This window comes from Populus euphratica, unplaced genomic scaffold (genome assembly GCF_000495115.2).
Source record: "Populus euphratica unplaced genomic scaffold, PopEup_1.0 scaffold160.1, whole genome shotgun sequence".
Lineage (NCBI taxonomy): Eukaryota > Viridiplantae > Streptophyta > Magnoliopsida > Malpighiales > Salicaceae > Populus > Populus euphratica.
This window is the reverse complement of record NW_011500045.1, coordinates 321,562-348,190: the sequence shown is the minus strand read 5'-3', so window position 1 is coordinate 348,190 and position 26,629 is coordinate 321,562. Positions and strand designations below refer to the sequence as shown.

General features: G+C 31.9%; 3 protein-coding genes across 6 annotated transcripts; 2 read left to right on the top strand and 1 right to left on the bottom strand.

Moving 5' to 3' along the window:
- The first annotated feature begins 252 nt into the window (after positions 1–252).
- Positions 253–2,467, top strand: LOC105107428 (Nucleic acid-binding, OB-fold-like protein). 2 transcript variants are annotated; one of them, XR_838877.1, is made up of 5 exons: positions 253–654; positions 1,405–1,480; positions 1,630–1,756; positions 2,042–2,328; positions 2,381–2,467. XR_838877.1 is itself a non-coding variant. In XM_011001350.1 (4 exons), exons 1-4 carry the CDS (start codon positions 535–537, stop codon positions 2,241–2,243), a joined length of 525 nt encoding a protein of 174 aa, XP_010999652.1. In that variant the 5' UTR covers positions 253–534; the 3' UTR covers positions 2,244–2,374. The 2 variants fall into 2 exon arrangements, 1 of the variants encoding a protein (XP_010999652.1); XM_011001350.1 differs by lacking the exon at positions 2,381–2,467 and having other exon boundaries at positions 2,042–2,374.
- A 5,944-nt stretch (positions 2,468–8,411) lies between these two features.
- LOC105107427 (Protein kinase superfamily protein) lies at positions 8,412–16,770 on the top strand. Its single transcript, XM_011001349.1, has 11 exons — positions 8,412–8,727; positions 8,840–8,951; positions 9,123–9,265; positions 10,919–11,032; positions 11,224–11,412; positions 11,549–11,704; positions 12,006–12,271; positions 12,377–12,474; positions 13,257–13,435; positions 13,516–13,632; positions 16,260–16,770. The coding sequence occupies exons 1-11, from the start codon at positions 8,650–8,652 to the stop codon at positions 16,437–16,439; spliced, it is 1,632 nt and encodes a 543-aa protein (XP_010999651.1). The 5' UTR covers positions 8,412–8,649; the 3' UTR covers positions 16,440–16,770.
- Positions 16,771–17,921: 1,151 nt separating this feature from the next.
- On the bottom strand, positions 17,922–23,769 carry LOC105107425 (uncharacterized). 3 transcript variants are annotated; one of them, XM_011001348.1, is made up of 4 exons: positions 23,552–23,769; positions 21,936–22,170; positions 20,529–21,424; positions 17,922–20,435 (listed from the first exon to the last, which is right to left on the bottom strand). In XM_011001348.1, the coding sequence occupies exons 2-4, from the start codon at positions 22,054–22,056 to the stop codon at positions 18,198–18,200; spliced, it is 3,255 nt and encodes a 1,084-aa protein (XP_010999650.1). In that variant the 5' UTR covers positions 22,057–22,170; positions 23,552–23,769; the 3' UTR covers positions 17,922–18,197. The 3 variants fall into 3 exon arrangements, with proteins under 3 accessions (XP_010999650.1, XP_010999648.1, XP_010999649.1); XM_011001346.1 differs by having other exon boundaries at positions 17,922–21,424; positions 23,552–23,767; XM_011001347.1 differs by lacking the exon at positions 23,552–23,769 and adding an exon at positions 23,256–23,505 and having other exon boundaries at positions 17,922–21,424.
- Positions 23,770–26,629: the final 2,860 nt, after the last annotated feature.

Here is a 26,629-nt window from a genome sequence, read left to right as displayed (position 1 = left end):
TTAAATTATATATAAATTTTTATTTAAATTATATATTTTAAGATACTTAAATTATATATAAATTTTTATTTAAATTATATATTTTTTAATGTATTTTAAATTTTTTTATAATTTTATATTTTATTTTTATAATATTTTTTTTTATATTAAGTTAAAATATATTTTTAATAACCTTTGAGTACGAGGACAGGTTTATTATTTTTGGTCAGAATTTGAATAAAACACTATTTTAATAAAATACAATATAAAGTACATAAAAAAATTTCAAGCAAATTACGACTCTATTTCTCTCTGCCTCCTCCAACCCTTGTAACTTGTGAAACTACCAGAGGTAGCCAAAACTACTTGTCCATCAAGACCGGGAACGACAACCCCTCGCCTGAACAGCCGCCATCACCTTCACAAAACCTTATCTGAACAGAAGCAGCCAACGGGAACAACGTCAACGTTTTAAAATATTATTTTGAGTTGCATGAATACCCAATTAACAATCAGAGGAAGCAGTAATTAATTAATTTAATAAGTAGGAGGAAGATGAAAGGAGGAAGGAAGAATATGAAGAGAGCAGCAGTAGCAGAGGAACACAATTTAAGTCTTGAAGATGGGCAAAGCATCATGCAAGTTGTTTCTCTGAGGGGTTCCAATCTAATTGAGGTATGGTTTTCTTATAACTGTACGAGGAGCCCTCATAACACTGGAGTAATTTTTCAGGCAAAATCTACAATGACTGTTAAAAGTTGAGCAAATCTGAGTACTTAAACAAAATTAGTATTAGGGTTTCCAACTTTATTAACCTTTTTAATTAAGCATCGATTCCTGATGTAAAGGTTTTAGGTTTTTGTCAAATTTCACAATGGATTTTTTTCTTTTTTGAGATTTTTAGACTGTTAGCTATAGACTTTTTAAATGCGAACCCTGTGTGTTCACAGCTTGTTGAAATTTTTTTGGCGTGGCTAAGCTAACAACAACCAAAACTATTTATGTAATTTACCTTAGTTTACTTAACATTCTTCTCCCTTGCCTCTTTTAGACAACCAAATGGGCTTTTGCCACGCTCTTGCATTGCCAAGCCATATCTGTAGCGGCCGTTGCTGGTCAACTCATTTTTAGTTAAGAGCACTTGCACAAGGTCAATAAAATTACAATAATGTGGAATGCGTTTGTAAATCTATGGAGTGGAGCAGCAATATCGGGTGCCATACTTGGAGTGGTGATGGGTTTTTCTTTTTAATTACTATTATGCAGGGGAGATGATGGATTGCTGCTACTATGTGAATACAACTTCGAATTTGCTTGACATTTGCTCTTTTTTCTTTTTTTTATTCCCTCTTCAAAATGGCGTTCTTTTTTTTTTTTTTTTCATAGGATGAGGAGGGTTTAGTGACAATTTGTGTTTGTTTTAAGGTAATGGATGCAAGAGGTGGGAAGTCACTTGCTTTGTTTCCGGCTAAATTTCAGAAGAGTATGTGGATAAAAAAAGGTATGTTTCAAAGAGAATTCAAGTCATAGTTTGACATTCATTTGGCCGTTTTGGTGAATTGGATCTTGGATTGAATGGCTCTAATTTGACCTCCATTAATTGATTGGAGAAGTGTTGGCAGTATCTTAACTGCTTTGTTGTGCATGCAGGAAGTTTTGTCGTGGTTGATGAAAGTGGTAAGGAAAAGGCTTTGGAATCAGGCAGCAAAGTGGCATGTATTGTTTCTCAAGTTCTCTTTTATGAACATGTCCGTGTGCTTCAGAGATCTCCTGAATGGTCACTTTTCTTCACCACATACTGCTAGAAATTGTCGATAACAATAACCTCTATGATACTACTTCTGCGTTTTTCTAGAGCAGTCAATTTTACTTCAAGAGTTGAACTCAACAGAGACATGCACACATCTTTTAATCTGAAGCAGCTTGTGTTGCCAATAGTTGAAGTTCAAAATATGCTGCAAGCTTCTGCTAATTATTTGCTTGTGCCATGTGCTTTTCTTGCTCTTTTTATTGCTCCTATATCATTCAAGTTTTTTCACATTTGTGTTCTTGTCCAATGCAGGCCAGAGATTTTCAAATCTACAGCTCCGGATGATTCTAGTGGAAGTCTGAATATAACCAATGGCCAACTTGAAGAGAATGAGCTTGAATCAAGTGATGATGATGGGCTTCCTCCATTAGAAGCAAATATGAACAGAATCAAGCCACCAGAATGGGAACAATCTGATACAGAGTTCAATTCAGGATCAGATACGGATTCTTAACTTCATGACATATGAAACCCTTGCAGCGATAGGTTCTTGTCCAACATTACATTACATTAAATGCTGATGAAGAAAAATTTGTATTTGTTGAAACATTGATAATTATTTGCTGGAAATTGGGTTTTTTAAGCTTGCCCATGATGCTCAACATTAAGCACGTGAACTGAGCTGAGACTCGCAGCCTTACCCGAGTCCAACTACTTTTCCATGTGAACAATCTTTGCGAAATCTGTGGCACGGTTCGCTGTGCACGTGAACTGAGCTGAGACTCGCAGCCTTTTCCGAGTCCAACTACTTTCCTATGTGAACAATCCTTGCAAGATCTGTGGCACGGTTCGCAGTTTTTTGTTTGTTTGTATATAGTAGTGCTATATGCAATTGCTGAATCCAGCGTTTTATTTTAAAATGGGCATGGTGCTGTATGGAATTGCTGCATCTCGTAATTGCTAGTTTGCTGCCTCTCTCCAGCTTTATCATATTAATTGGGCTAAATTGTAAACCCACCCCCTCTGAATTTAAGTTCAAAAAACAAACACACGTAAAAGTGAACAAAAATACCTCTGATTTCCCACCCTAAACAATATGAATTTCTGAATTTGCCCCAAAATTACTTTAGCGAAAGTTCATAAAAATCCCATTATCCTAGAGTTTGGTTATTTTTTCATTTTGTAATATACTTTACAACCTTGATTAAATTAGATTAATAATGCTCTCATATACTTTATTTTCATACCAGCATAGATAACCAACCTTGTCTTCTCGAACTCGTAGCCCTTGATGACAATTGTTTTTTCTCATAATAGTAGAAAAATTTCACCAAAAATCTCACCCTTTTTTTTCTTTAAATGAAATCTCTAATACAAGAATAGACTTTACCTGAAACACTTGACAACACAAACTAGAGAAGAACTAGAACTAGATAAATGACTTGCGCGATGTTACATGTTTTTTTTATGAATGCATTTTGGGTTTCATTAGATAGGTAAACAAACAGTGAAAAAAAAAACAGCATAATCAATCAATTGTGGATGCAAAGTCTAAGATGGTCAAATTTGTGTGAACCGAAATGCAATGGCTTCTTCATTTCCAAATTTAGCAGTTGAATAAATAAGAGTCTGAAACAAATAAGATAACGTCAACAAGTTCACATGATGACAACATAAGGCAATGATAGAGTTTGAGTTGCATGCATAAACTATCTAAAAGCAAGCCAAACTTTTTAAAAAAATCAAAACTGGAACCCTGGCTGCCGCGGAGCTTTAGTGGTGCCTGACAAAGATTTCATTAAAAAAGAAGCATTCCAAAAAGAAACAGAGGAGGCTGAATGAGAGCCTGCAGAGGAACGGGCATGAAGGGATTCGTTATTGCTGCTCAAGCAACGCAAAAAACGCAGCTAATCTTCCTGAACCCTCTCAAGAGTGCCAAGATGAGGTTTCATTGCTAGTTGGCTGTCTGGCTCTCCTTCCATCTTTTCCCCTGTATTCAACATTAGTTAACTAGCTAAAATGAGAAAGAAGAAAGGTTTAGTGATTTCTTTTACATATATATATATATATATATATATATATGTGTGTGTGTGTGTGTGTGTGTGTGTGTGTGTGTGTGTGTGTGTGTGTTTGTCTTTGTACTTAGTTTTTTATTATTTTACACTTGTTTTATTTTTTATCATCTTTATTTTTTTATTAGTTTTTTATTTTTATTTTCATTACATGTTTTTTTGGAAAAAAAAATATTTTTTTTTATTTTTTTTTTATTTTTATTTTCATTACACTTTTTTTTAGAAAAAAAATATTTTTTTATATTTTTTACACTTGAATATTTATCACTTTATAGTTGTTTTATTTATACTATTATTTTTGTTCTTATCTTTATTTTTTTCATCTTTATACTTTTATTTTTTAAAAGATATTATACAAAGATTAAAAAAACAGTGTTTCACTATAGCAATTGCAATATTGTTTCATTATTCTGCTATGTTAAAAATTAACTTAAGATCTTATATATAAATATAATATATATACGAATCAATTTTTTTGATTCGTGATTATATTTGTTACTCAATGTTAAAAAATGTCATAATAACACCTATATATTAATGTTTATTTAATAAAAGATTGGGCTCCATTAATGTTTTTTTTCTTTTTACAGGATCTTTCATTAATTTTGAATAAAATACTTACTTTATAATGTTTTATTTGGTTTGATTAAATATAAGCAAGACGAGTCTTGAGATTTTAGTATCAAATAAATATTATTAACCCATTAACCATAAAAACACATTTCCTCATTACTTGACCAATCATCTTTTGAGTGTAAGGAAAAGTTTTGAGCGTAGCTCGCAACATAGTACAAGCCTCATAGCTAGTAAAAATATCTAAATCATGTAGGATTTTGTTGTAGCGATTCAAAATGTTCTTTTTTTTTTCTATATAGCCGTGAAATTTTGTTTCTTCAATTATATCTTTTTATCAAAAAATATTAAGAAAGGATATAATTGAAACAAAGGGGACTAAAATATAAAACATGGAGAAAATGAGTGATGGTTTAAAAAATAGGGCAAAAAGTTCCTTTTGATCCTTTTACTCTTTACATGATAACTTTTTCGTCCCTCAATATTTCAAAAATTCAAGTATTGTACAAAAATTTTTAATGTATGAATAAGATTTTTTTATGTTAAAAAAACATGCTGAAAAAGCATTTATATTTATTTTTTAAAAAAAAACCTTTTTAATCAAAAACTTTCATTTCATTTTAAAAAATAAAATTTCATTCTTTTATAGTAAAATTCTAATATTATTTAAAAATAATAATTGACGAGTGCAATATATGTGGACTCATTTCATGTCTGGATGGACTTCAACCATCTAAATTGTGGCTTTCAGGGTGGTCAAATGCTGGCTTTTAAGATAATGTTAAAATCTTCTCAATCACTGCTTTATTTTTAGACAGCGTGCATGACTTACTAATTTTTGGTTTGGTGTTTATGAGCTTTCTTATTTTATTAGCTGAGAAGAAAGAGGAACTACCAAGGGGTTTAAGAGTTTTATAGTCAAATTCTCTCTATAAGACCTTATTAAAAAAATCATATTATTTAAGAAGGTTGATTAAAAAAAATTATATAATTTAAAAAGGTTGATTAAAAAAAAATATATATTTTTCTTGCTAATGAGCTTTCTTATATCCTTTTTTTTTCTCTTCTTCTTGGTTTTCATTTTCAAATAGCCTTTTAGTTTATCTATTTTTTAAATTTAGTTCTTGTTTTTTATTATTTTTTTAATTTAAAATAATTTATGAAGTTATAATGTTTGTTTTGTGACTTAATATAATTTAGCTAGTTGGCTATAGATAAATTAAATAAAAAATTATATTGGTTTACTATAAAGTGCTGGATATGATTTAATATTGTATTAGGTTTCTTGTTTTTTATCAATCATATAAAACCATTATTTATTAATTTTTTCTATCTGTCAAATTTGATCCCTCATTTTTTTATTACTATTTGTTTTTTTGAGGTAATTTTTGTAATTGATTTCTTTTTACAATCTCATTCTCTTTAAGTTTTTTCCCTATCAATTTTGATTTTGATTTTTTTATTGTTATTTCATTTACTTTTGCTAATTTCATAACAGTTTTAATCAAATCTATATTTTTTTTAAATCTACTTTTATAAAATCACAATTAAAAATATTTATTAAAAAATAATTTTTTTAAATATAATAGTTACCATATTGTCAATCACACATTTAATACCAAACATTATGCTTTAATTTCTAGAAAGAAAAAAATATATTATAGAAAATTCTAAATCATGTGGGGAAGCCACTATACGAGTCCACTATAGACCAAGACATGGTCTATTGTGGATTTGCACAATGAATTTTCTCATTTTTGAAGGCTTGGGGTGGGGGAGTTTATGTATTTTTACATGAAATAACATTACTATTCTACCCTTTATTGAAAAAATTAGAAGCCTTTAATGTAAATATATTTTGGTCTTTTTTATATACTTAATGATAATTAAAGGATTGAACAGTGGTATCTTATTCTTTTTAATTTTAATTATACAATAAAAAAACTATTATACCTCTAAGGTCAACAAAAATTAGACCGTTGATGAAGGAGTTTTTTTGACATTTCACAAACTTATAATTAAAAAAATTAACTCTAAAGGTCAAAAAATAATTAAACTCTTAATAAAGGGAGTTTTAAATTTTTCACTTCATAAGCTACAAGAAAAATACACATGTGCCTTTAGAAAAGATAAAAGATCAGTTATGCATTGTGGGATGTTTTAATGCTTTCACATTGATTTATTTGTTATTTCTAGGTTAATGAGAGATGTTTAATAATTTTGAATTATTTTTTTATTCAAAAAAGGTGTTGTCATATATGGTTATGTGCTTGCATGGTAGTAGTGCCCATGCTTTTTAGGTGATGCATGTGACATTACCGGTTGTCCAGACCTAGTCTTCTATTATGTTTCTAGAAATGCCTCTATGTCCATTTTCTTTTAGTGAAGCACGTGACAACGGTTGATTATAAGTTAATGTATTTTTTCTTTTTCTGTTTTTTTTCTCTCCCAAAGTAAGTATATGCCAATCCTTTTCTCTTTCTTTTTTTTCTCCTGAATTTCAGTCCTTATGTTTTAGAGGGCTTAATTTCATCCTTGACACTTTTACAAAAGTTTTTTTTATGATTTCAATTTAAACCTTAAATTACAATTTGTCATATATTATTATTTTTTATTTTTCAATTTGATCTTTATTCTTTTAATTTTTTATTTTGATACTGGGATATTTTGTTAGAATTTTATTGGTTTTTAACTTTTTTTCTTCAATCAAAGTTAATGTTTTTTTTTCTTCTCAATTTAGCCCTCATTCTTTTGATTTTTTTTTCTTTTGTTGATTTTTTTTCAATTTAACCCTCTAATTTAATTTTTTTGGTTCCCATAATTTTTTTTATTTAATTTTCACCCTTATTCTTTTAGTTATATTTTTTATGAGGTTGATTTGTTTCGGATTAGGTTTCATTATTTTTTTTATTTGTCATGCTTTTGATTTAATCATACGGGTCACAAATTTTAAATATTAATACGGCGAAGTATCCCTTCCCCCCTCATTTTATTTTATAATTTTATTATTCTATATTATGTTTTTTAAAAAAATAGTTTTATGGTTATGTTTAATTTCTATTTAATTAGTTTTTCTCGATCTCATTATTTATACCACAAGTTTTGCATATCTTTTTTTGATGAAGTTTTTTTTGTAATTAATTGTTGTAGGCTCTGTATTTTTTTAATTTTATTTTATATAAAAAGTTTTTTTTGTAAAAAAATAGTTATTTTGAAACAATATTTTGAATATGTTTAACCATGCATATTTTTTTATTTTTATTTTATTAATTAGTTTCATATATGTTTTTATTTTTATCATCTTTTATTGATTTTAATAGATAGATTGAATGGATACAAACGGATAAATTATCTTGATCTAGCTTTCAGCTTTTCCATTTTTTCTTTTAGTTATTGTTAACTATTTTTTATTTATTTATTTGTATAGATTATTATTGGATGTTTTAATAATTTTCTGATTTAAACTTATAATTTTTTGTAAAAAAACTTAGAAATTTTTTGTTTGTGTTTGATTTTCAAGATATTATTCCAATTCATTTGTAATTTTTTATTTATTTATATAGATGAATTTTTTTTAAAATAAAAAATATTTATTTTAAATAACATCACTAATTTGTTTGGCCCTATATAATTTTTATAGGGTGTGAGTTTATTCAAATTATTTTTATTTATGTTTATTTTTTAAGTTAGGAGTTTTTTAAGATGTGAATTTATTTTTTATTGATTTAAATAAATAAATTAAATGAATATAATTAACTGGATATCTAATTTTGTGTAATTAAATATATTCATTTTCACTTATTTTTTAGGTTTTATAATTTTTTTATTATTGTTAATGATTTTTTTTATTTAGTTAAATACTTCCATTTAATTTTTAATTTACACTTTAAATGTTTTACGTTAAAAACACTTCAACTTGCCCTGTATTGTTTTTAAAAAACAAACCGCGGCTTCGTAATCTAGCAGCAGTGAGAACAAAGTCAAGAACCCAAATTACAAGTAAAGCTAACACCCCTTGTCCATTGTCATTGGGGGGCCAGAATCTTCAGAGTCATGGAGCCCAAGCATCGATGATGCGAAGCAACTTTTCTTTTCATAACATCAGTGGATTGCATGCAAGACGTCAAGACAAGAACCCAAACCTGTGTGAGGGCGATCTACTTCCTGCCACGTGGCCTCCTCCCTTTCATGTTTTTTCCCCCTCCTCAACTAAGCAAAGTTGTGCTGTCCATATTTGGTGCCGAATAGATATTTCTGCAATAAGGAAAGAAAGAAATGGCGATAATTTCTGTGTCAGCACTAAGAGGGGCTCGGTTCCCTCTCTTTACCAATAATCCACACCCATTTCCTCAGGTGATTGAGTGTTTCTCTTGATATCTAATTTACTGATTTTTTGAGCGTGGGTTCTTCTTTTAGCAATCATTCTTGTCTTGTCTTGACAAGATACTTCTTTTTGTTTCAAAAGTTTCCAATTCCAAGCAGGAGATCAAGTAAGCTCAATTTTCGCTCAAAGGGTTTTACCCCTTTTGCCCGGTATGCTCAATCACAGCAGGATCTTTTCTCTTCTCGCCTCCAAGGTTGGTTACGATCACCTCAATGGTCACATAATGAAATTAGGAATTTACCCGTTTACGTTTACCTATATATTCCACCAGTATATAAAGTTTTAATGAACTTGCTGTCACTTCTTCTGGTTTTAGCTGTGGTTATACTTCGTTATTGAAACCTAATATATGTTATACAATCAGAAGGTATTGAAAACTTGCCCAAACTTGTGGAGGATATTGTTCAGACATCTATCAATACCGGTCCACGTGGAGCCCTAAGGCTGGCTCAAGGTATTCAAGCATTCCTTGGAGTTGGTGGCGAGTGGCTGGCAGATGTATCAAAGGTAGTTTGCGCTCCAGTAGTTTTCTTTCTTTTTTACTTTGACACAAATAAATAAATAATAAAACACTTCCAGTTTTGCGTACAATGTATGGATAACTATCTCGTTTGCAAGCACTTCTGCTTTTCCTGTAGCATGCCTGGAAACTCATCAGAGATGCAATTTGTTGATTTGTTAGTCAATTGATTACATTGTGAGAACTGGTTAAGCCTATGAGATTGTAGAAAATTGAACGATTATTTCTAATATGTTTCTTTTCCTTTCGACAAGACTCTGGTTGTCGCGGTTGGAATCCCTGTCTTCTCCTGGAACTAGAGTTAACTTTTCTGACTGGTAGCAGTATTGCTCTTGCGAACTTGATTGTGAAACTCGTCCTTTTACAGCATATTTATCTCTTAAATTCCATGTATGGCCTCCAATATAATGCAACCAAGTTCATCAGTGATTCCTGTGGTCAGGACTGAGAGGTTGAACGTTCATCCACTTAGTTGAATGGGATCAAGCATGGCTTACAATTGCAGTGGGTGATTAAGACTCAAGGATTCTGTTTTAACATAGTATAACCTAGCTGCATAGCGGATGTCAGGTCCTTCTGGTTTACATCATTTAAAGCGAAAATATGATGCAGAAAGAAGGTTGAAATTCTTCTTTCAACTTACATCATTCCTAGTTGCCATTCTGTCTCATATGATGATCGTTTTGGGACTTCATTTTTCAGTCCTATTCTCAGAACTTTTACTATGAGAGATCCTTTTTCCTAGATAGTTTTCCAATCAGATTTTGGGTGGGCCTTAGTAAGATATTGTTGCTAGTTTCTCTCTCTACTGTCCTGGGGTATAACTTGGATTCTTATTTGTTTTTCCACTAGTGAGAATGACTGTAATTTTGCATGACATCTATATTTAGAACCCAATGCTTGCAAATTATATTGTCCGTAGATGCCAATGCATTAAACTCGTGTAAGTTCTTACACTACCTCTATGTTGATGTTTCTTTGCAATTCATTTGGGAAATCCATAAGATGCTTCCTTAAGCTAGTGCCCATTCTTTGCAAATCCTGTGGCAATATGCAGATTGTTGTTTCTTGCATTGCCTATTTCTAATGAGTTGCAGTTCCTCTAGATGGCTACTGGAACAATATTATTGTCAATGTAAAAGAAAGGGTATACATGCATCAATGATTTTCTGATGGCAACAGGGAATCTATGGAAGCAATTATGGTATACGAAGCATGACAGAATAGAGGATTGTTTGGCATTATAGAGATATTAAACCTCATGGTTATATCACAATTTCTTACATTTTTTTTTTCTCTTTGAACTTTAGGAAACAGAACAATGAAAAAATGAACATTTTGAGGAAGAGTAAATAGGTAACTATCAGCGCATAAGAGTGCAATTTAGATGAGCATCTATTTAAAGAAAGGCCTCATTTCATTTGGATCAGTTCTTAGAAGAGAGCTGAGGATGTGAAGTTTGTTCAGTTTGTTGCTTGCTTTATATATTCCTTTTTACTTAGTTTTCTTTCTCCAAATCCCATGGATGACATTGCTATTAGTTTAAGTTCTGATAGAAGTGTCTTTTTGTATGATAGGTTAAAAAAAGTTGTACAAGTCATACTATTTTTTTGACCTCCTCATCCCTCTACTATTTGCAGTCTACAAATTCTTCTGCTGGATTACCAACCCAAATGCAGCTTGGATTACTTTCTCCACAATATTTGAGGAGATTGTTTGAACGCATGGGAGCAACCTATATTAAATTAGGTCAGGTAAGTCATAGTATATTTCAAAAAGTTTATTCTTTTTTGATTGTTCAATGCTGCTTGAGTTTGTCAACAATCCTATTCCTCTTATTCAATAAAAATTAAATCTTCTATCCTTGTTTCCATTACACTTCTTTTTAATCTTCCTGGCAGATGCTATTTTTCCACTAATGCTTTCCTATCATGTGTTTTGCTAGTTCATAGCATCTGCACCTACATTGTTCCCAGCAGAATATGTACAAGAATTTCAGAACTGTTTCGACAGAGCTCCTGCAGTTCCTTTTCAAGAAATTCAAGCAATCTTGCGTGAGGAATTAGGAAGACCAATAGACAGTGTGTATGAATATGTTGACCCAACACCAGTTGCCTCGGCTTCAATTGCACAGGTAAATACTCTTCTTCCCTTTCCTGTTTCACATCTATTTAGTGTATTTCCTTGGAGTGCACTATCCCTCTCTCATATTTTCTTTTCTTACTCGGATATTTGACATGACATTCCCAAAATTTGAATATAACGCCCAGGTTCATGCTGCAAGGCTCAAGGGCTCTCAAGACGATGTAGTTATAAAGGTCTTGAAACCTGGAATAAAAGATATCCTAGTGGCAGATTTGAACTTTGTTTACATTGTTGCTCGCATCTTGGAGTTTTTAAACCCTGAACTCAGCCGTGCATCACTGGTATGATGTTTGTTCATCAGTTTTTGCAAGTGATGAAATTAGTTGCTGTCTTGAGAGTAAACTTCTACTATTCCAAGTCCTTCTATCACTATATTTTCTTAATGTTGAAATCCTGGAAACTTTAAGTGTTTATCCATCTTAATGACATACAAAAAGATACTTATTCTTCCAGTGGCATATTGGGGTTTTGTATTTATTGACCTCCCTGATGTATTATTGTGGAGGAAGCAAGCATAGAGTGTGTCCGTTAATTAAATTCTTAAGGTTCTTTTCTTTCATAAGTCATGTCTCCTCTCGTTAGGTTGGTATTGTCAAAGACATAAGAGAGTCCATGCTTGAAGAGGTCGACTTTTATAAGGAAGCTGCAAACATCGAGGCCTTTAGGAGTTATTTGGAAGCTATGGGACTTACACGGCAAGCTACAGCTCCAAAAGTATACCAGCACTGCAGTACCCGGCGAATTCTTACAATGGAGAGGCTATATGGAGTGCCTCTCACTGACCTGGACTCTATAAGCTCACTTGTTTCTAGTCCGGAGACCAGTCTTATAACTGCCCTTAATGTGTGGTATGACATCCATGATCCACATGCTTGTGAGATTTCATGTTAATCTTAAGAATATCGTATCAGGCTTTTGAATGTAAAACTGATCATATGAAATTTCTTGTCCAGGTTTGGTAGTTTACTTGCATGTGAAACTTTCCATGCAGATGTTCATGCTGGCAATTTGTGGTTGTTACGTGATGGCCGCATTGGGTTTCTTGATTTTGGTAAAATTTTTATGTGCATCAAGTTGATTCATGACTTAGTTTCCAAGAAAAACAGTTTTAGGCATCCGTTTTACTGAATGTTTGTGCATAGCTTGTTATACTCTACATTGAATGACTGGATTTCCAACTTATTATTGGATTTGATTACTAGCCTATACTGGTTACTTAGAGGACTTTGTTATTACAGCAAATGGTTACCTAAGTAGGTTTTCTGCAAATCTTCCCTGTGCTAAAGTGGCCCATCTGCTACAACAATGATAGAATAATAGTTGAGAATTTTAATATCACTGTTGACTTCTCTCTTTCTGAATTTCATCTGAAAAGCAAGCATGGAAGTTCCTTTTTTTTTTTTTTTTCAGTTTAGAGATGGATTGACAAAGGTTGGACCTGAACCTAAGACCTTGCCCCTCTTGCTTTTTGTAAGAGTGCTACTTGTGCTACAAGCTCATTGGTGACATGGAAGTTAATTTGTATCTTTACCCTAGCTACTGAAAAGACATGTCAGTCATATTGATTGGGGCCAAAGGATCATAAACGATTATTAGATGATATATTGTACTGTGTAAAACTATTTCTGCAGATTCATGGTGCATCCCTTCATTGCAGAACCTATTTTAATGGGTCATTTATACCACTTAGTACTATAGATCTAATGTAAATGGTACCTCAGGTTGGTGATGGTATGATCTGGAGCATTTACAGCATATTTAATGAGAGCTGACCAACTATTTACATGAATTTAAGCCATCTGTCATATAACTCAAGTAGAATCCAATCTACAGGAATTGTTGGTCGCATATCCCCAAAAACATGGACTGCTATGGAAGTGTTTCTTGCGTCAATTGCAACTGAAGAATATGAGTCAATGGCATCTGCCTTGATTGAAATGGGTGCCACAAACAAGGATGTGGATGTTATGGCCTTTGCCAAAGACCTGGAAAAGATATTCTCATCAATACAGGTAAACATCAATACTCTAAACACTCATTTTTTGAAATTTATTGGAACTGGTTTAAAACACGCTTTGTTACTCTGATGCAGGATTTGGATACTGAATTAATCGTTGCAACCGCCAGGGATAGAACTACAAATGCAACTGCTGTCTCTGCCAATGTTGTTGTTGACGAGAGGCAGATGAATGCACTCTTTCTTGATGTGGTAAGCTGATCTCATTAATTACTTAAACCAAAATATATGATGAGTTAAGTTTGAACATTTTCTAAATAGATGCAGTGCAAACTTAATCAATGTGATAGATTACAATTTTCCTAGCAATTAAGTTGTGATGTTAGGACAGTGTTCCTCATACGAGACCCATTGATGCATTAACAAAAAACTAAATCTCCTAGCAAAATTATTGTGCACCTACGTAGTGTAATGATAAAATTACCCTTTAATCATAAAACCTTTGAATTAGGCATTGGGGTCAATACGGTTTTCACCGTGATTCAATTGTTATTTTCAATTTATGCAGGGAAAATTAATCTTTTTATTTTTTTGGCACAGTAAAATGACTTAGTTACCTCTAAAATAAAATAAGAAAATTAAACTTATGTAAAGGGTTTTTTTAGTCTTTTTATTTTTTTAGCACAATAAAATAACTTAATTACCCTTAAAGACAATATACTAAACTATCTTTCAAGGGCTATTTCATCTATTCATCTTAGTTTATATCACGTTGACTCGGGGGTATTTTTGTATTTGAATAAATATTATTAAAAAAATTGCATGCACCAGCAAGTGAGTGACGTTTGTAGGGCTGTCCAATGATTATATGCCACCTTCTGCGGGGGTGCGTGCAGCCAACGGTTCTCTAATTTGGCATTGACAACCTTCTTTTCTTTTTCTTCATTTTTTCCCTCTTATCCTTCATTTATAAAATTGAAATTCTTTTTTATTTTCATCCCTTTTTCATTTTTTTTAAAATTTGGTTTCTATTCTTTTGATTTTATTTTTTTATTTGAGATAATTTCTTAAGTTGAACTTTTTTATTTGAGATAATTTCTTAAGTTGATTTTTTTTTTTTTTACAATTTCATCTTTCTTAAGTTTTTTTTCCCTATCAAATTCTCATTATTTTATTTGCTATTTTTTTTTGTCAAATTTCTTAATTTTTTTTCCTGATTTCATCATTTAACATAAAATTGATTGAGAATTAAGTTTTTTTACTGAGTTCTAGAGATTAACTCAGGTTTATGAAGTTCTTTTGGGTTTGATTTTTTTTTTTTTTTTCAAGTTCATGTTTTCTTAGTTTTATCATTCAACATTTATTCAATTGAAAATTGAGCCCTGTTACTTTTATTTATTTTATTTCTATGGAATTTTTCATTCATTTTGAAATGATTTGGTTTATTTTGGTTCTTTTTATTTGTTGTACTTTGTTGAATTTACTTTGGCAAAGTTTTTAAATTGATATTATTATTTTCGATTTCATATTTTAACATTAGATTAGTTAGAACTTTTTTATCCAGTTCCATCCTTTAAAGTTGGAGTTTATTATATTGGGCTTCATGATTTCTTCAATTTCTTTTTTATTTGTTTATCTTAGTCCCATCACTTAGACCACAGATTTGGCTAGTTAACCTAAATTGGTTTTGTTTTTTTTAGGATTTTTTTAATTTAATATTTTTTATGTTCCATCCTTCAAAATTAAGTTGTTTTAGAATTGAACTTTGTAATCTTTTGCGGTTTGCATTCTATTAGTTATCTTACAATCCAAGTCGCAGAGTTTGGTTGGATTGTCTGATTTATTTTTTCATCCCTTTTTATAATTGATTTTATTTTTTTTAATTTCATAATTTCATGTTAGATTTGTTTTGAATTAGACTTCAACTTTTATTTATTTATTTGTTTTTTGTTGGCTTATCATAATCTCATGATTTAGCTTGCATATTTGACATGCTCATTTAGGTTGGCTTAAGTTTGGTTTAAGTTGTTTTTTTTTTTTTTTTAATTTGATTGGTTGGAATCTTAGCTTTCATCCTTTTCATTTTGGTAATTGTTTTTTTTCAAGTTCCCATGATTCCTTTTTGTTTAAATTGGTCTATTTACTATCATCATTTATTTTTTTGTTATCTAATTAAACTATACCGACTTTTTTTTTCTCATCTGGGTTTATGGGTTTATGTCCTGAGTCACTTTTTTTTTCTTTTTTCCGACTTTTTTTTTCTCATCTGGGTTTATGTCCCGAGTCACTTTTTTTTTCTTTAAAAAAAACATGCTTGTGTTGCCCGGGTATTTTTTTTTAAACCGACAAAAATGTTCAGGCCCAAGGTCTGGTGCAGGCCCACAAAACTAGTTATCTCTATAATAGGATAATAGAAAATGCATAAACCATCAAAATGCCCACTGTTTTGCCAGCAGTCAACAGGTCTGCCCTTCTCAGGATTTTGTTTAATTGCTATACCTGTAACCTGCAAAAGTGATGTTTGCAGAAGGATGGTGTAAGGTCAGGGTAGATCTTTAGTTTTAACTATTTACCTATGGAATAAAAAAAGTAGAATTTCATTTTGGGAAATCAAAGGATGGGATAATTTTGGACAAGAAAATCAATATGGCTTACGATAAAAGACATCCATCCCAGAAACTGTATACAAAGTTCAGTATAGACTGGTCAGTGGAGCTTGCTAAATTTGCAGAAGGTTCTGAAGCAGTTGCTAAGTTTAGTTACAAGGACCAATTATTGAAGCAATCCTGATCCATGGCATCCTCTTCTTCTCTCAAATAATTTTTCTCTCGTGTTTTATTACCAATAATCCATGTTTAATATTTTTTGGCTTGCAACAGATTCGGGTTAGTGAATCATATGGACTCAAATTTCCCAGGGAGTTTGCTCTTCTCATGAAACAGCTTCTGTATTTTGATCGGTACACCCGATTGCTGGCCCCCAACTTAAACATGCTTCAGGACCAGAGGATTTCCATTGTTTCAAATCGAGGAAGCAGATATAGGAACAGCTTCAGATGAATTTTGCTTGTGTAGATAAATCTGCCGAGGGCTTTATGCTTGCTTCACCTTGTTTTCATTTTCTTGTAAATACAACCAGCAGAAAAGCTGCAAATTGAAGTTGAAGTCGCAGACAATCAATAGGAATTGGATCTCTCCACACTACAGAAGAGTACACTTTCACATTTTCAATGTTTTTGGTATTGAATTCGGAAGGAATGTAATTCTATAGTTGATCTTTTATTTCTACTTCATAAACATTTTTCAGTGTTTTAGCTTCCTAAGAAGCCTCACTGCTCTGCATTCAGACTGCAAAAGGTGATAAGGGTATGGAGTTCAACCTGGTATGGCCATACATTATCTTGGTGGGGTAATTTAAGGGAATTAGGTGGCAAGTATGCACTTAAGAAAATTGAATTTTAATTGATTCAAATTTGTTTTTATTGTTATGTTTTAATTAAATTTTATTTTTAATTTCATCATTAAATGTTTGATTTTAAATTATTTTTATGTAAGGGAATTAGGTGGCAAGTATGCACTTATTTTAAATTTTTTTTATACTAGATTTAGTTTGTGTATATTATTTTTTAATATTTTTTTATTTAAATTTTTTTTGTATTATTTTTTAGAATCTGTTTTTTATAAGGTTGATTATGGGTTTTGAAAGTTAATACAAGTTTTTCTTGAATTATTTTTAAGTTTTTTTTAATGATTTTTTATTTGATTTATTAAAAATTGATTTTTATATAAAAAAAATTGTTAGGTTATTTTAATTTTGTGTCTAGAGTTACAAGATTAATCTAAATTTTTTGTTAGGTTATTTTAATGAAGTTGTATTGATAATTAAATTTTATTGTTTTATCTAGTTTGTTCTTGAGGGGCTTTATAATATTTTCTTTTACATTGTTAATTTTATTTTATCAATTTATTTATTGTTTTTTACGTTTTTTATTTTTATTATTTAAATTAACCGAAATTATTATAACCAGTCGTGTTGATTAGCCAACCAAGTGGTGGTTAAAAGTGGATAAAAATGTTGATGTTTATTATTAGCTTGTCAAAAAGAAAAAAGCAACAGAAACGCTGCTGGGTATTAGGGAGCATCGAGAAGCACAGCACAACCTAGCGAATTACAAAAGACATCTTGTGGGCATCACCCTGGAAACACAAAGAAATTGCATTAGCAACCAACAATTCATGGTGAATCAAAATCACCTTTTTTGGGTTTCTACGACGAGATAGAAACGGATGTGAAGTCATGGGAGTGTTTTGGTCCGTACAACAACAGCTGGACAGTGTTGCTCAAGCTAAAACCCTTCTGTGCAGCCTTCTTCAACTGGACATGCATGCAAACCTGCTGAACTCATGACATTAAGCTCAAGATAGTCAAGGATAAGGAGCTTGGGGAGATTTCTAAAAGTTCTATGAGTACATCAAGCGCTTTGAAGAAACTGAGCATTCCTCACGAGGGACGACCTTTATGTGATGATTTCTGTCCTTTTCTTCTCTGAATAATATACATGAAATCCAAAAACTTCGTTATACAGGATCAGTTTTATAATACAAAAATAAACAAATAATTACTGGAATCTTCTCTTCTGAGAACCTATACTTGGAATTCAAAACTTGTGTTTCTACTTCTGTTATATATACTACTGATTCCAAAGCAATGAGGCGAGTCCTATTTCCTGTACTATAATCAACAAAATAATCAAAGTACAATCTATATGTATCTATACAAGCCCGTGCTTCATGATAAATATGTCGTGAGTTGCTCTCTTAGTCTTCTGCTGTATAGTACCAACTTGAACAAGATGGTTCATCAACATATATCAGTCGACTTGGTGAGGAATAACCCATGAGTCGGTGAAGTGGGGAACCTCCTCCTCCTTTCCTTGGCAGCTCCTCAATTTCTGAAGATACCTTCTTTGTTTTGGACATTCTAGAAGAAGGTCCAGATAATTCATGCTTTTCCTTGGGATTCTTCCGACGCTCATTCAGGCTGCTTTCAGCTGAACGTAATGATGTCTGGACAGGATCCCCATCAGTGGAACCGCTTTTACAGAATGGAAGTCCATAATCTTCAGAACATGACACAGGATCCACGTTGGGACAATTGCTGGCATGTGAAGATGAAGCCGAAATTCTCATATGAAGACCACCGCTATGCTCATCAACCTCACTTGGTGGAGGTGCATCAGCAGTCGGTGTATATGGAACTAGATGAGTCCTGCTTATAAGTGAAAATCTAAGTACTTCCAAACAGACACCACATCTTAGCCGGTGGTACTTCCTTTTAGAAAGAAGAAAATCTGCAGGTAGCTGAAGCTGTTTGAAGCAAAAAAAACATGTTATGAAAGGGGCTCCACCTGCCAGGGGCAGAAGGTGCCGCTTAGCCAAGTGATGTTTCTTCTTCACATACTTCTTTACCTCCTGATCCCTACGCCTGTGTTCATCAGAAAGTGTTTCACGCCTATATATGGAAAACTCAGAGTCAGCATGCCGTTGTGGAGTTGTGGGACAAGAACCATAGGAATGGTAAAATTCAACACGATCTTGGGCCTTGCAAAACACTCTATTATGATGAAGGTTAGGTGGAGGTGGTTGTGCCAAGCACCAGTCTTGGGGACAGCAACACAAGTGATCAACTTGGTTTCGATTGCTTGCTACCTCTGCTGAGAAAGGCATTTGGGAGTATTTACTCTGTTGATGCCAGTTGCTTCCCCCTCTGAATCTTCCAGGATAACTCAGATAGTCCAAGTCATCGAAAATTACCTGCTCCAGATGATCATTGTAACTGGGATTATGGTCCTTCCAAGTGACCCCTGAAGCAACCCTCCCTTTTTCCTTTCCATTCAGAACGTTAACTTGATCCTGCAATTCATAAATCATTTCCAACAGTTTCATCTTCTCCTGTTCAGTGTATGCAGCCTTTTCGCGTGAATGAAAGTACAGATTGGAACGGGATTCATTGTTGTTTTGATTGGAAGGGCTCCCATTATCATAGCCAGCCAAGAACTCTCTCTGATAGAAAGGAGCCTGAGATGGATATTTATCCTTCTCCAGTCTTCTCCAGTTTCTAGCTGGATGGGCAACCCTTGTGTGCTCTGCCAATTCATCAAGATTTAGCTTGCTGGATTTCAAGGCACGGTGATTATTATCAGAAATAATCGATGCATGATTCTTCAAGTGATGCTGCATTCCCAAACTGCTATTCGCCACAAACTTTTCGCTTCTGGGTCTCTCATTGGAAGCTGCATGATTTGCTTGCTTATGAGTATTTCTAAATGGATGCTTGGGTCGATCAGGTAATTGATCATCTGTTCCTTCATATGAAGAGACAATGTCATCATAGTAAGCCCGAGAGCTTCTGGTGGCTGGGGATTTAGACAAGTCGATAAGACTGTCACTTAACTCAGAGCTGGGGTCAATCAAATCCATAGTTTTGAATGTATCTGCACACTGTACACGGTTAAAATCATGGCGACCTGTTTCATGAAGCTTCTCTAGCTGTTCATTTGGCGAAGTTACAAAGACGTCTGATGAAATGCTTTCTCCTGCAGGCCTTTGAGCAGTGACAACTGAAGCACCCTCCTTGTCAACTGTCTTCTCAATACTTGATTTTATGAAATCAGAACCACTCTCTTTGGAAGCATCTAGCAATGCTTTTGCTCCTGCTAATTGAGAGCTTTCATTACTGGCTCCAGCTTCTGATTTTTCCCCTTCCACTGAAGACAACTCTTTCTTCTCAAGAAGAGCAAGTTTGGTGAGTGAACAATCATCGTTGGAAGTTCCATCACTATCACTGTGAGCATCTAATTCTGCTTTTGTGACTGTTAATGGTGAGCTTTCATCACTCACTTCAACTTCTTTTTTTGCTCCTGCTAGTGGGGATGGCTCTTTGTTCTTGAGATGAGCACGTTTGGTGGGAGAACCAACATCGTTGGAAGTTCCATCACTATCACTGTGAGCATCTAATTCTGCTTTTGTGACTGGTAATGGTGAGCTTTCATCACTCACTTCAACTTCTGACTTTGCTCCTGCTAGTGGGGATGGCTCTTTGTTCTTGAGATGAGCACGTTTGGTGGGAGAACAAACTTTATAGGAAATTCCAGCCTGTTCAATGCTGAAATCCAAGGAATCATTTTGATCACTCCTGTCATCTTCTGCTTCTGTTGATAAATTCACACTTCGACGTTGCTCATCACTGAAAGCTCCAGAGTCATTTTGTTGAATCCCACTTTCATTGACTTCAGCTTTTGGTTTTGCTGCTGCCAGTGGGGACAGCTCTTCATCAAGTTTGGTAGGCGAACACACTTTATAGGAAAACCCAGCCTGTTCAACATTGCAATCAGAAGAATCATTTCGATCACTCCAGTCATTTTGTGCTTCAGTTGATATGCCCCCCATACCTCCAACATGCTCATCATTGCAATCCCCAGACTCAATTTGTTGGATTTGAACTTCATTGAAAATTTCAGGCTGTTCATGATGGCACTCTGGAGATTCATTTGAATCATTTCCCCTTTCCTGATCATCACTTGACAAGCTTGTGCCTATTACATTCAAATCAACACAATCCTCAGTCTCATTTTGACCACTCCCATTCTGTTGGTGTTCATTGGATGAGCCTACACCTACAACATGCTCATTATCAGAGTCCCCTGGATCATTTTTATCAATCTCATTCTTTTGGTTGTGTGATGAGTTCACACCTCCAGGTTGCTTACTATCAAAATCTTCAGAACCATTTCGATCACTTCCACTCCTTTGCAGTTCTTCTGGTAAGTTTGCACCACTGAGATAATCAAGATCACAATCGCCAGATGCAGCCCTCCCATTGAGTTGGTCTGAAGAACATTCCCCAGGGGAAAGAAAATTTTCTTCATGATTTGAGCTGCTGGATTCCTTAGCTTCAGAAATATGATCTGATCTATTTTTCTGAGCAGCATCTGTTTCATGCAGGCCAGAAGTTGCAACTTCAGGGTTACTTTTTCGAATTTTCACTGCATGAAGGAAAAGAAGTGATTAAACCATCTACAAATCCAGATTGTTACAATGAAGAGCACCTTCAGTAAAACAAGAAAAGAGATAAAGAAAACAATCTATGGATGGTAAGAATAGAACAACTTAGGTGTATAAGACGAAAATACTCTTTAATTGTTAAGGAAAGCATTCTTGTACTAGAAGAGCTAGTCTAGCACTGGCTTAGTGCCATCAACCTGGAGTATTGGCTATTAAAGAATCGCCCAAGGAACCTATAGAGTTCATCAGAATGTCTATCATAGGAAAGTAGCATTCTTGGGTCCATGCAATATGGAATTGATAATTGTTAAACCTCTTAATCTTTTATAATCAGAACTTAACCAAGTTGAATATTGTAATTGAATTTCTATATCAACTTGACCAATCCAAGAAGAATACTATATTACCATCTCTTATCTTATTTAACAATTTAATGAAAATGATCCAGCATATATTATCCAAACCACACAGCACAAATTAAAAAGATTGTACCTCGAAGATGTGTGCCACAGCCACCACATTCGTAGACTGGAATATCTTGTGGCTCCGCAAGAAGCTGCCAGCATTTAGGACATCTGACAAACCGAATCTTAGCAGCTGATTCACCGTTCATGTTCCTCCAAATATGATTGTAAGTTATCCCAGGTTGGGCTTCCACTCCTAATCTTTGGTGTTGCAAATACCAATGACTATATTGAATTGTTAACTTGCTGTAAGACTTCAGAATCTGCAGGCAAATGATGAAAGATAAGACAGGTCAACACGGATTAGATATCTAGAGGGGATTGTCCATTTTCAAGAATGCCAAAAAAAGAGAGAGAGAACATCTTATTAACATTGAGTTCTAGAAATAGTTTTATATTTACAGAAATGATGTCTTGAAAATAAGACCTGGCTTCAGCAATACTCGAGGAATTGCAAGATTTCGCTCAGAGCCTATACTAATGTCGAAAATCATGCAAGTTGATATTCGTTTCGCATACAAAGTTTTTTTTATTACAAGTCAATAACTTTATGCAATCCAAGGTTAACAAATTCAATAACCTGATGCCATTTGTAATTGTATGTTGCTCTCAACCTAAACCACATCCTGATGCTTTCTGGAATATTTTTAAGAAAAAACCCCTTTATTACAAAACATGCTCTAAACCAATGAAACTAGTACAGTTACATCCATCATGTTTACGCCTTTTACTGCATTTGAGAAGTAATTTTAGATTCAGCCAAATCCTTCTCAGATAAAGAAGGAGAAAGGCTTTCAAATAATCATAGCAAAACCATGCATAAGAAAATCTAGCCAAACCAGACAACTTCTCTCTTTTTCCTTAAATAAGGAATGGTGGCTGAAGGCAAATTAATTAACCTTGAGGAAAAGGGAAGATCTAGGAAATTAGCCGCATCTATACCAAAAAAAAAAAAACCAAAGGGAAAGAAAAGAAAGAAAAACAAGAAGGGAAACACAAAGAGGACAGAAATGAAGAAAGAAACAGGGTTGCAAACAGGTCACGATCACAATGCTATATTAAACAGCAATCTATAGCAAGACAGCAAAGCAAAGAAGAAGAAGAAGAAGCACAACTAGAGCAGCAGCAACCAGACAACTTATCTAAAGCCTCCAAAAAATCTCGCAAAATGACATGTTAAAGCCTGATGTTAGACTATATATATATCCTGATGTTAGACTATATATGTATGTATGTATGTATGTCTTATCACAGATCACAAAGTCTTGATCAAATCAGCAACCAAAAAAACTAGAGTACTCACTAAAAACCATCAATTAGATAAAAGATAAACTGCAATCATACATACCTAAAATCCAATGAAGGGATAAACGTAGAAACTGAACGAACTCATAAAGAAACGAGCACCAGCTTAGATCAGATGCACTAAGAAAGACCCACCAACCCTTTAATTACGAGTAAGATCCAAAGAACTCAAGAGAGAATACAAAAAGAGGGGCTCAAAATATGAATCAACGTAGGAGAAAGCACACAGCATATGTGAGTAGCAGTTGAAGCAGCATATAATAATTGTCCAAGAAAAAAAATAAAAATGGGAATGAAGCATGTCTGTGCAGAAAGTTGACTTGAGAAATTACAACGAACCTGCAAGGGAATTCAAGTTCTTTTCTTGACGTCAAGGTTTCCAGACACGACTCACGAGCCTTCACCTCTCTTCTTTCATTTTTCCCTTTGATAAACGCTCGCTTCCTACCCAGTAACTGAGATTTAGACGGACAAAATGAAGACCATATGGTCCATATCTCTCTGCAACTTTAGCTTTAACTTTAACTGCTGGTTATGCCTTGTTTAAAGAAGTCTCAGCCAAGGGAGGTGTTTTTTTCCAGTCAACCCCTGACCCTCCAAAGCAAAACAACAGAAGAGAACCTTCTTTTGATGATGTCATGTGTATCTCAAACTTTCAAAGTTTGAAACTTTCAACGTTATAATTAATAATATTAAAAATTATTATATCAAAACAATACAAAATCATATATAAAAATAATCTTTTAAAAAAATTATTTTTTTCAAACAAGATAATATGAAAAAAAAAAAACCACTACCTCAAGCTATTTCCTCTTCCATGATCCCGCGGCGGCTATAGAGTAAAAGGTGTAATTATTTTTTAGATAGATTTTATAATTATGGTTTTAAAAAATTAAGTTTAAAAGAAATATAGTTAATTAAATTTAGATATATACTTAATAAATATTATGATTGAGATTTATGTGTAGTAAAAAAATAAATAATTTTTTTAATTTTTTAAAATTATTTTAGATATCAGTACATTAAAATAATATGAAAACATGAAAAATATATTAATTTAAAATAAAAAATTAATTTTTTTAAAAAAACATTTTTGAAAACAAAAATAAATAGAATTTTACGAAACTCAATTAAAAAATAAAAAATTATAAAAAATACTTCTTAAAAATTACATTTTAAACTCAATTTTTTAGTATTTTCTATAATGCAAAACATAATTTGATTTTTTATCAAAACATCTTATTGTGTTTGTTGTATCGTATATGTAAAATCAACACAATTTTTTTAGGGTGTTTTTATTTTAAAATAGTATTTTTTTATCTTTAAAAAATTATTTTTAATATTAGTATATTAAAATACTATAAAAATATAAATATAGTATATTAAAATAATATAAAAATATAAATTAAATTAAATTAAAATAATCAAAGAGGCATAAAAAGGCAGTGACTGTTTTTGTCTTCTTCTTCTTGTTTTTTTTTCATCAACAAGACAACCTGCACGGTTTCCTTCACAAGACAGTAGTTTTGATAGTTTTGGTTTTGTTTTTGTTTTTCTCTTACATTATCTCAACGCCTCCGTACCATTTCCCAATTAACTCTTTGTTGTTATTTGCGAAGTCATGCAAACCAGCCCGGCGCTCCGGTCATGAGTTCGACGACTTAATCTAGGTCAATCTAGCACATTAAAATAAAAGTTTTTAATTTTAAAAAAATTTTAAAAATTAAAATAAAATATTTTAAGTTTCACGTAGTTATAAATTAATTGAACTATGGATAATTCGACCAAGTTTAACTAGGTTTAGGTTAGTGTTTTAAAAATATTTTTGATGAAATTTAATTTTTTTATTTGTTTTAAATTAATATATTTTTGGATTATTTTGATACGTTGATATTAAAAATAATTTTTAAAAATAAAAAATATTATTTTAATATATTTTTAAATAAAAAATATTTTCAAAATCAATTACAGTTACTGTAAAAAATATTATTTTAATATATTAATATCCTTGACTATTTATGATTATTTACTCCTTTCGTATAATAAAAAATTTCAATTTTGTTCCTATAATTTTCTAGCGAGACAAACAGAGTAATAAATCCAGACAATCTCGTATGGATAAATGATTACCCTTGGATTTTAATAAAAAGAATAATCCTGTTGGTGTCATCAAGTGAAAGTAGTTTGTCTTGCCTCTAATTGCTGCTCTTCGGTTTCAGCAGGACTTCCTTCTTTAATGGGAAGTACACAAATACGATTATGTAATTATTAGTCTTGGTGTCAGCACTTAAGAATTAAATTTTTAAAAAAATATATTATTTAAATTTTAAAATAAAAAAATATTTAAAAAACTAATCAAGATAAATATATAATTATGTTAGTTAGAGTTGAGTTAAACTAAAATATCTCTCTAAATGTATGACTCGTATCATATGATTGGAATAATATAATAAAAAATAAATAGCATTATAAATTTTTTTTGAAAAAAAATAAATTTGTATTAATTCTTATGACTTGGGTCATTAGATTTAAAATACCCAATTTAAAAAAATTATAAAATTTAATTCTTAATTAACTGTATATTGAAGGGTGAAATTTAAAAAAATTCAATTATATATAAAAGGATTTAAAAAAAAATAATAAAGATCAAAAACAAAATTAATTTTATATTTAACTGAAATGTAAAATTGAAAAAAATAAATTTAATAAAAGAAAAAAAATTAAAAAGAATGAGACTCAAAATTGACATAAGAATAAAAACAATGTTGTGATTAAATGATAAAATTGAAAAGAATAATAATTTTTACAAAAAGATCATGAAAAAAATTAGAAATTAAAATAATGAGGTCCAAATTTACAAACATAATACCATCAAATTAAACAGAATAATAAAAATAAAAACTAGTAAAACTTTTATAGAAGGACCAAGATAAAAAATTAAAAATTCAAAGAATGAAAGTCAAATTGAAGAATATAATATTTGATAAATTAAAATTCAATGATGAAATTAAAAATAAATAAAATTTCTTCAAAAAGACTAAGATAAAAAAAAAAGAGAAATAAAAAGAATTGAGACTAAAGTTGAAATACCAATAACCAAGAAAGTTAAGCTATAATTTTCAAGAAAAAAAAGAAAAAAATAAAAAAAAGTCTATCAATAACAAATTAGACTACCAACAAAGAAATGCACCACACCAACAAGAAGATGACATAACAATACTTTCAACTATATAGTGGAAAAATATTTTTAGATGCCTGGTGTGCCATACACGCACGTCATTTTTTAGCTAAATACAAAAGAGCTTATAAGCTGACTTTCTAATTAAAAACAAAAACATTATGAAAAACTGAAAATGCCTCTTGACTTTAGGCTTAATTTTTTTTTAAGGGTATTTTTATTGTTTTAATGTATATTTT